The following is a 10,111-nucleotide window of genomic DNA, read 5'->3' on the forward strand; positions in this document are numbered from 1 at the left end:
TTTATCCAGTAGGATTTACTGTGGTGTAACTTTTGGTTATTTCTCTCAGTGTTCAATATTCAGAAAAGGGGTATTGATCCCTTTATTAAATTTTATTATTAAAAGTACTACATTCTGAAAATGAAATTAATACCATGAAAGAGGTTTTTTTGGCCATATCCTTTCTGCTTACTATTTACTTATGTGCTTTAAAATGTGTACACAGGTACTCATTTACCTTCTTAGTTAATTGTACCTAAAAGCAAAGCTTCCCCTTCTGTTTTTATTAGTCTTATGACTTATTTTCTAATGTATCTTACATTAATCTTTTCTCTTATAACTTATATCCAGTAACTTTCTCATTATTGTTTTTCTTTGAATGAGATCCATGTTTTGTGTCTTCTATTTTATTAAGTATTACCTGGAAATAAGATAATGGTTTGAGTTCGGAAATTTTTTGTTGTTGTTTTCAGTGCTGGGGATGGAACCCAGGGTCTTGCACAGGATTGACATGCGCTCTACCACTCAGCCACCTCCTCAACCTAAGATATGTTTTTAATGTTAGCTATGGATCAAGCAGTAGCTCTTTGGGGTTTCACTAGGGTTGCACACATACATGATAATAACCGACAATCTTTCATCTCCGAAGTGTGTGCATGTAGTATCTGGAAGAACCACATGGTGGCAGACAAAATGTTTTGAAACTTTGTGACCTTACAAACATACTCTTAGGTTGTCTGTCCCATACATTTATCCTTTTCTTTAAGAATAATTAAAAAGATACAGAAATTAATAAGAATAATTATAAAGGCACAGAAATTAATAGGAGCTCCAAATATATCTTAAGAAATAAAAATTATAAATTCAGTTGAAATTTCTTAGTAAGCTTTCTTCCAATTCCCTTCTGCTTTTCCTCCTAGAGGAAGTAACCTTTCATGAATTTGGTATGTGTTACTCCTGTGCATGGCTTTGTACTTTTATTACACATTTACATCTTCTTAACATTGCATGGGATTGTTTTTTGTTACGATTTTATATAGTGTATATTATTTGTGTTACTAAGCAAGTCATGTTTTTATGGTTTTGTGGATTTCTGAAGCTTTGGTGAATTCTTTTTCTTTCATAGCTATAGAGTATCCCATTGAAGAGCTCACAACTTAAAAAATCTACTTTCTTGTTGGCAGACTTTGAGAGAGGCAGTGTGGCAGAGTGATTATAGATGGGGCCTCTGAGCAGATCCTGGTGTTACCACTTACCAAGTGTCAACCCTGTTTCTACTTCTGCAAAACAAGGGTACTGGTCATTTCACAGGGCAATAGGGGGGCCAAATGCAATATCATAGAAAGCATTAATACCATGATTGTTGTTATTACTACCACAAAAAACAAGATGACATAATAGGAAAGGAGAGTGGGATAAGTAATTTGAAAGTACTAAGGGATTGAAATGGCCTTGTTCACGGCATGGCTTGGCGCTGTGCATACAGAAGCATTTCCTATGTAGGTGTGTGCTATTCTTGATTGTTCGGATTTATTCTCAGCAACCTGTTTGGGTAAAAAAGCATGAGCTCCCCACCCCCCACCCCCCACCCCCCACCACACACACACTCTGAAGTCTTCTCTCCCCTGTCTCCATGGCTTGTCTCAATTTGTAGAACAATTTCCACACTGAATATCTCCAGCCTTGTAACTCTTCCCCACTCTGACTTCAAACCCCTCATGACTTTTTCCCATACGACATATAAATCCTATAGCCTGGCATTGACAGATCTTCAAAAGAAGGGTTTGAGTTACTGCCTGATCTCCCACTCTTCTGCATTTGCTCATCATTCCTGGCACCTTCTCTGACTTTCCAATGTTTTTTCCATCTAGAATATTCTCTTTCCCAATGTCCTCTGTTTAAAATTTAGCATATTCTTTAATTTACTTCATTTTATAATCTTGGACCAGCCCTTAGAGGTAAGAGTCTCAAGAGCTGTCAGAAAAAACACCCAGTAATCCTGCTGATATCCTCTGTTGTACTGTCAAGGCATGTTGTACCATCCTTAAACTGAGTGTCAGCTATTCTGTTCTGACTTCAAGAAAGTCATGCTTATTTTCATCCCATTGGTTAAACCTTTTTCTTTTAATTTTTATTTAGAAAGTTTTTTAATATAAAAATAGAAGAAATGAATCATTGCTCATTGGCATATGCTCATTACCTAGACTTAATTATTATATAGCTATCTTAACTTCCCATATTCGTTTTTCTCTCTTATTTTACTTAAATATTTAAAAGCAGATCCTAGACATCAGGTCATTTCATACCAATATACATCAGAATTGGACCCTGAAAAGATGAACATTTTCTTGTAAAACTGCATGCTGCTGTCATACCTGACAAAAGGAGCAGTGACTCCTTAGCATCATCTGACACTTGGTCTGTAATAAAATTTCCCCACTTAAGCAGACATGGTACATGCATGTAATCCTAGCACTGGGGAGGCAGAGGCAGGAGGCTCTCAAGATTGAGGCCAGCTTGGACTACATCAAAAGTTGAAGGCTAGTCTAGGCTACATAGTGAGACCCTGTCTCAAACAAGAAAAAACAAAACACAAGTTTCCGTGTTTGTCCCACTGATATCCTTTTATGATTTGTTTGTTTGAACTGGGATCTAAGCAGAATACATAGTTACTATTAGTAATATATTTGATTATTATGTCTCTTAAATCTCTTAATCTGTTGGAAAACCTATTCCTGGTTTTCTCTCCTGTCATTTTGACTTGTTGGAGATTCCAGCTGTGTTATCATATAGAATTACAGTTTTGAAAATTTAAACAAACTTTACTTTGGAATACCTTTAGATATTTAGAAAAGTTGCAAAGAGAATTCAGAGAATTTTTACATACTCTTCCCCCAGCTTCCTCTTTTGTCAACACCTTACATTACCTCCTATGTCCCTTTTCTGTTCCAGCATCCAATCTAGGATATCATATTGGATTTAGCTGTGATGGAATTACAAAATAATTTCTAATCATAAGCTCTCTTCTACTGAGAAGTTACCATTTTCTTCCAGGAAGCAGTACACTGTAATGGTTAAAAAACATAATTTTAGCTGGTGCTGGTGGTTCACTCCTGTAATCCTAGCTACTCAGGAGGCAGAGATCAAGAAGATTGCAATTTAAAGCCAGCCCAGGCATATGGTTCAAGAGACCCTATTTTGATAAAACCGATCACAAAAAAGGGGCTGGTGTAGGCCCTGAGTTCAAACCCCAGTAACCGCAAAAAATAAAAAAGAACATAATTTTAAGACCCAAGGTTTAAGACTAAGGCTAGGTTTCAAATTCTCACTCAGTCACATAGTAACTGCAGAATATTTACGCAATATACTTTCTACATCCATCTCATCGTCTTTTAAATAGAAATAGTAATGTACTTACTTCATTGCATCACTGTTAAAATTAAGTTTGATAAATGCATGCAAATTACTCATCACAGATCCTGGCACTTAGTAAGCATTCAGTAAACCTAGCGCTTGACAAATGTATTGTTTCCTAAGTCATAATGAGAAACTCGGTCTCCCCTGAGTATAATTTAAAAATAATGCATGGATTTTTGCTTTGAACTAGTATCTTTGCTTTGCTTGGAGGCAAAGTAGTCTCATTAAGTTTTCAGGTATTTCACCTCTTATTTTAGGAACTTTTATGCAAAAGAATATAGTTTTCTACTGCTTTGATCAATCAAATTCTGCATTGGGTTTAAGATTCAGTTTCTTCTTTTAGCAGAGATTGCTTAATATTGGGTTTGGAGAATAAAACTGCAAACCCTTCCTTATTAGTCTCACACAGGACTGGTTTGTTTTATATTTTCCAGTCACCTTCTTTACCAGCCTACCTTTGCATCTGGTAGTACAGTATTATATTCCAAGTGGCTATTGAAATGGCTTAAACCCTCAAGTATGTTGAGATATGAGGAACTAGAATTAGTTTGGTCACACCATCAGTGCCTCTCCTGCCCTCCCAAAGTCTCTTTGTAGGCTCACTTGCTTCCAGTGCAGCCCCTGTTGCTGTTTACTCTGCTGGTTTCAGCAGAGTTGCTATGATAAAGAAAACCTGTTTTCATAGAATCAGTGCCCTTTTTTTCAGAATTCTTGGAAACATTGAGCAATCACATGCCCTCTAAAAGGATAAAAAGTGGGTTAGTAATTTGGATCCAAAGGCTACTTAAGGAATTCAGTTAACTTGAAGGTCACCAGTTTGACCCCTTTCATGGACTTCTACTTCCAAACTTGTAGAAGAAAATCAGCCAAGGAAGGTATGTATTAATGGGAATCACACATGAGGCCCCCATGAGTCTCCTTCCCAAACCCTCATACTGAATGTTTATAATCTTCACCTAGCACATAACCACTAGGTCTGGGTCATTGGGAAGAGGAGGGGATTCCAGGCTATCCTGTATTTTGAGTTGGGGTAGAGGGCTGGCATCAGGGCTTCTGTGCCTGTCAGGATTCTCCATTTCCCAAAGTCTTCTGGGTTAGGTTTGTTAGTGTTTAGAGGCTTTTCTGGTTCAAAGTTGACCATGGAACTACTATAAGGATTACATGAGGATTACCATAAGGATAACATGAGTTACTATGAGGCAAAGTGACTCATAGTTAAGTATTCAATAAAAAATAAATATCACTATTATCAACAATATTTCTCTTCTTCCTTACTGCTGCCAAAGTTTTTTTTTTTTTTCTTTCTAAGTGCAAATGTAGCCAAACTATGTCTCAGTTTAAGAGAATTCAATGAATACATCTATTTTATATGGGATGAGGCTCAAAGGCCTTGGCATGTATTTTAAGTCCATTGGCATACTATAACCAAATACCATAAATGAGGTGGCTGCTTAACAACAGAAACTTACTTTTCACAGTATGGAGTCTGGCTAATCCTAGAACAAGGCACCAGGAGATTGGTTGTTTGATGATGGCTGTCATAGTTCATAGACGGCGTCTTCCCACTATGTCCTCACATGGTAGAAGTGGCAGGGAGCTCTCTGGGTCTCCATTTCATGAGATTCCACCCTCATATTTCATCACTTCCCCAAAGGTGCCATTTCTTCAGGAAATGTTTGTTGAGTGGCTGAATGTGTAAAGCCTGCCTTTGGTTTCCTGTTTTTTTCAGGAGTGGGATTCATGACTGAAAGAGTAAAGGAGAAAATTGTCTTTGTCAGGAAGCCAAAGGCACAGGAGAGAAAGTGGCAACATCATCTATTTGTGAATGGGACCATATTTTGGGGGTATTTTTAGCCTGTTCCTTAGTTTTCCTGACAGTTGTTGGCTGTGTTCTCATATTCTTTGTTCTGGTTAGTCTGAAGTTGAACCTACTCCCAATGGTACATAATTCTTTGAACTCTTCTGTAGCAGATCTACAACACTAGGTCCTTCCTTCATATTAATAGCCCAGAACATTCTTGAGAGCTCTTACTTAGGAAGACAGAGTGCCTGGCAAGTAAATGTTTAAAAAATGAATGTGTGTTGAAAATGTGTGTGGAGGGGTATTTTTACTTTATTAAAATGTGGTTTTCGCTGTAAATGATTATCTGTGGCATAGATTTGAACTAAAAAAGGACCTGTTTCTATCAAGTCCAAAGTTAGTTCTAAAACAGAATTCTCTTTCTGTATATCACATGAGGAAGTTGATAGCCTGAAAATGTAGAGCTGTTCAACCAGTTTACAGGCCTTTCGTATCTATCACAGAATATACTCGTAATGAGCCCAAGTTAATTATGACTCTCCCACTGAAGCTAGTTTGCAGCTCTCTTAACTCTGTGAGGAAAGAGAATTGATGGTTCAGTAACATTAATGATCAATTTTAGGGATTTAACTTCAATTGGGTTCTTTACCCTTCTGTGCCTGAAGGTGTTACTTGGAACAGGATGCTGTAAACTGAACTGTGACAAAATTAAGTAAAAAGCTATGCTAACTCTTTTGTTCTTATCCACAAGTGTTTATACTTGTAGAAGGTACTGTTGAACTCTGCAAATTTGAAAGCTTCAGTTTTTACAAACTGAAATCTCATAAAATGTGTTTTCTAAGATTTTGGGATGGACATGTCTTTTAAAATCTCATTTACATAATATGTAATGTTAAATGCAAGAAACAAAGTTTTAAAACTCTAAGGCAGATGTGGTGATACCTGCCTATAATTCCAGCACTTGGGAGGCTAAGACAGTAGGATAGAGAGTTTGTGGCCAGCCTGGGCTACATAAAAAAAATCCTGTCTCAAGATACCAAATAAATAAAAATAAACAGGCTGTGTTAAGACCATATAATTGTGGTAACAGAAGGGAGCACGGGGATTGGACCCCATGAGGTCTAGAAAGGCTTTTTAGCAGGGCCATCCTTGCTGGAGCCCAGCAGGTATCCTTCTAGTCTTAGGAGGCTGCGTGTGCTAAGGCCAGGAAGTGAGAATAAGCCTAGTCTGTCCTGAGCTGCCTGGTGCCCAGTACACTGGAGGATGGAGGAGCTGGGTGCAGGTGCAGCTGGCACCAGATGGCAGACCTCATTCTCTTTGTTTATACTGTATCATAAAGACAGTGGAGCCATGGAAGGGTTTTTTAAGCAGAGTGAGTAAATGATCGATGTACATTTTAAAAGATCAATTTGGTGGCAGAAAGATCAGTTTGGAGCCTGAGGGAAATTAAGGGGAGACAAGAAGACCTTTTCTGAAACAATATCTAGCCCCTTCAGGGCTCAGTAGTACATACCAAATGAACAAGTGAGATTTAAAAGTTCTACACTGTGCATTGAGGTTTTCAGAAAAGAGTGAGACCAATGTGAATGGGAGAGTCTAAAGTAGAATCTTGTGTGGGCTTGCCAGGGAGTCTCTCTGTCCCAGAAACTGTTGTAAGATGTGGTGCTCACATGCATTTTCTGGGAGAGAGTCGTTAATTTTCATCAGAGACACGAAAAGTCCTTACCTCCCAGAAGATGGAAAACTACCATGTAATAATAGTTTTTAGCCTGGGAGGAGACAGACCTTGCATGATACTCCATAGAGCTTTGTATTTAATGGTTTCAATGGAGAGCTTAAATTTACAGAAGAAATTATCAGTTTTGCTGATGACATTAAACTGGAACAGATTACTGTTTATGCCAGGAGTCAAGGTACAGATTTAACAAGAATCCACCAAGGCTGGAAAGAAGGACAGAAGTGGATGGAAAGTTGTAATGAGGCTCACAGACCAGCTGCACTAGAGCACAAGTAGTCTGGAAGACTCTAGCTTTAGCAACTTGGACTGGTTGTTCTTACAACCACGGAGCATGGGGGAGAGCCCCAGAAGCTTCATGAGGGGCATTCACCACAGCAAGTGTCCAAGAAGAGGCAAAACACCAGCTTATGGACATTGTATAGTGATGAGGCCATGTGAAAACTAAGATAGAGAATCCTGTGCTGAATGGGAGGATGGATTGGCCTTCAAAGACTTTTCAGAATGCAGAATTGAAAAATCTCTCTTGCCGGGCACCGATGGCCACATCTGTAATCCTAGTTACTCTGGAGGGCAGAGATCAGGAAGATTGCATTTCAAAGCCAGCCCAGGCAAATAGTTCTCAAGACCCTATCTTGAAAAAAAACCCAACACAAAACAGGGCTGGTGGAGTGGATCATGTGGTAGAGTGCCTGTCTAGCAAGTGTTAGGCCCTGAGTTCAAACCCCAGTACAGCCAAAACAAAAATCTATTTAGAGACCCACAGGAAATGCACTTATACAGGCCCCTTTCTGCGCTGTAAAAATCATACAAAGACAGTTGTTTAAAGCTTAAAATTTCTTAAATAGGCCTGATATGTTTGTGAAATCCAGCACAGTTGGTAATTGTTTCTTTGGGAAGTATGTTTGAAAGGAAAAAAGAGAACTGAGACCTCCCTTCGGTGTTACTGCCTGCTGTGTGTGCTGACTGTGCTGTGCGATCCCATCTGGTGCTGATGTGCAGGACCACTTTGTAGTGTGGCGACAGCTGGGTTATCTGGCTGCAGCCATAGTGCTAGTCAGTGGTATTTTGCATCATTTGTGAATTTCCTTTTCAGAAACTGGGGGTTGGGGGGTGCTGTGGGTAACTGTGTATCTTCCCCCTAGGGCTCCTTACAGCATGGGCGGGTATTAGTTCATACCTGAAAGAGTTGGGAAAGAGGCTGGGGCCTATCTGTATTGGCTTCATGAAAACTATGGTTAAAAGAGCCTACCCCAAAGGCCCAGAAGTTAATTTTACTCTGTTGTAGCATTTTCATTGGAACATAGGCATTGACTTACTGAAGTTGCTACTTTTCAGTCCAGCCATTTGAAAAGTCAGAGAGCAAGGGTTGTCACAGCTTGTTTGTTACAGGGCTTCTAACTGGTTTTTTGTTTTCCTCACATCCTTTTAACCCTAGACTCATCAGATACAGGATCTGTCCCACACAGTTTGGTGTTTCCTGTCTGGTAAACTTCGGTAGTCACCAAGGTCTGTTTCCTTGTCAGCATGCTGCATCAATATTTTAAAAGCTGCTTAAAAAATAAAGCTATTCATTAGCATTTTCCCATGGCAGCACATCTTTTTGGGGGGCTAGGGAGTGCCTTACACATGACTAAGCACATGCTCTATAAATTGAGCTACATCAGTTCCAGAAGCAGGTCACATTTCATGTTGAGGTTTCTGTTTGCAAAGTTGATTTGTATTTTGTTATAGGTGTCTGTTCTGTTTTGATGGATAAAGTGAAAAAAATTAAAGATTGGTGATTGTTTTTCTTCATCTTTGTTAACTTTAGTATAGTAACAAAACAAGTTATCTTTTCCCCTCCATCTTTAAACGTCTGTATTATGTTTAATGACAGTTATAAAAGGGCATCTGTTTTCCAATGTGTCAGGTATCAGTGGTAGATCCCTCCCTTCCTGTAGGGTGCCTTAATTTTTGTTCTCTCGAGTAGGAGAATGTATTAACCCTCTAATACAAGGTTTAGAACCTTGGTAGAAAAATCAGACCAATTTGTCTTATGTTCTTATTGTTGAGATTCTAGAAGGAAATTGCCAGAAAGAGAAATTATTAGGGTTATGAAGCCAAACCTTTGACTATGTTTGTGATATGGTGATAGATGGGACTGAATCAGACTGGAGGGTGGAGACTATCTTATGTTGTACTGACATCATTTAGAGCTGGTGACAAAGGACTTGCCCATAACATCTGCCCTCCATTATGTGTACCCCCTCACCTTCCTTCCTGAGATAAGATATACAGGTATATACAGGCTGCCTTGATTCCCATAGTACCCTTCGGCAGACAGTGGACAGTGTTGAGTGGACAGTGTATGAGCAGAAATTACTCAGAATGAGTAGTTACAGGTTCAGAAAACCATTTATGGTGGCTAACAGAGAAATGATCCTCCTTTCAGTTATGAATTTTTGAGTAATATTTAATGGGAAGGGGGTGAATCAGACACTTCCTTCCCTTCCAAAGATGATTAGAGCCCAGTGGAGTGGTAAGAAGGAGAAATTGGACTGCTTCCATTTAGAATTCTGTTTTTCTTTCTTTTCTTTTCTTTTTTTTTTTTTTTTTTTTTAAGGAAAATGTTCCAAAGAGCTCCTGATGACCAGGCATTTCTTTAAACCGACAGCTGCCTATGAAATGTTACTTGATTTCCTGGCAAATAAACCAGGATAGGACCCTTCTTTAGGCATTAGCTTACTTTTTTTAGTCCAATTTCAATTCGGATTGATCCTGGTGAGATTCAAATGGGGATTGGTATGATTATTCATAACAAATTTTGCTCACTGGTAAACATGTTAGTCACTGACTCCCCCTCCTCAAGGTGTAAGGCCCAGAGATAAGGCAAGTCATGCCTTGCTGAGGAGGGTGTATACCAGCAGAAACAGGAAGCTGTGCTTCAGTGCTGGCCTGCCTTGCTTAGAGGTTTCTAACCCTGCGTCAGGTGTGCTGAGGTCCCTCTGCAGCTGCCTTTCTGAACCCTGGCAGCCAGGGTGCTGAGCATATATGCTTTAAGGTGTCTACTGCTGTGCAGAAAGAACTATGACTGCATTACAGCTGAAGGAGCTCTCTCACTCAGGCCTGTACCGGAGGAGGAGAGATCGGCCTGATAGTCTGAAACTAAATGGACTCCGAGAGGAAGAGCTAAGGTG

The 10,111-nt window shown here is 39.2% G+C and overlaps 1 protein-coding gene across 5 annotated transcripts in view; it reads left to right on the forward strand.

The window, feature by feature from the left end:
- Lims1 (LIM zinc finger domain containing 1) overlaps positions 1 to 10,111 on the forward strand; it is a 149,061-nt gene that overhangs the window by 75,877 nt on the left and 63,073 nt on the right. The window contains exon 1 of one of the 5 annotated variants that reach the window (XM_074050538.1): positions 9,821 to 10,108. The exons of 3 other annotated variants lie outside the window; for them this stretch is intronic. In XM_074050538.1, coding sequence (XP_073906639.1) covers positions 10,002 to 10,108 — 107 coding nt within the window. In that variant the 5' untranslated portion in view covers positions 9,821 to 10,001. Of the gene's footprint in view, positions 1 to 9,820; positions 10,109 to 10,111 lie in introns of those variants that run through there. One more of the 5 variants, XM_074050539.1, reaches the window with a different exon arrangement.

This window comes from Castor canadensis, chromosome 12 (assembly GCF_047511655.1).
Source record: "Castor canadensis chromosome 12, mCasCan1.hap1v2, whole genome shotgun sequence".
In the NCBI taxonomy this organism is placed as follows: domain Eukaryota; kingdom Metazoa; phylum Chordata; class Mammalia; order Rodentia; family Castoridae; genus Castor; species Castor canadensis.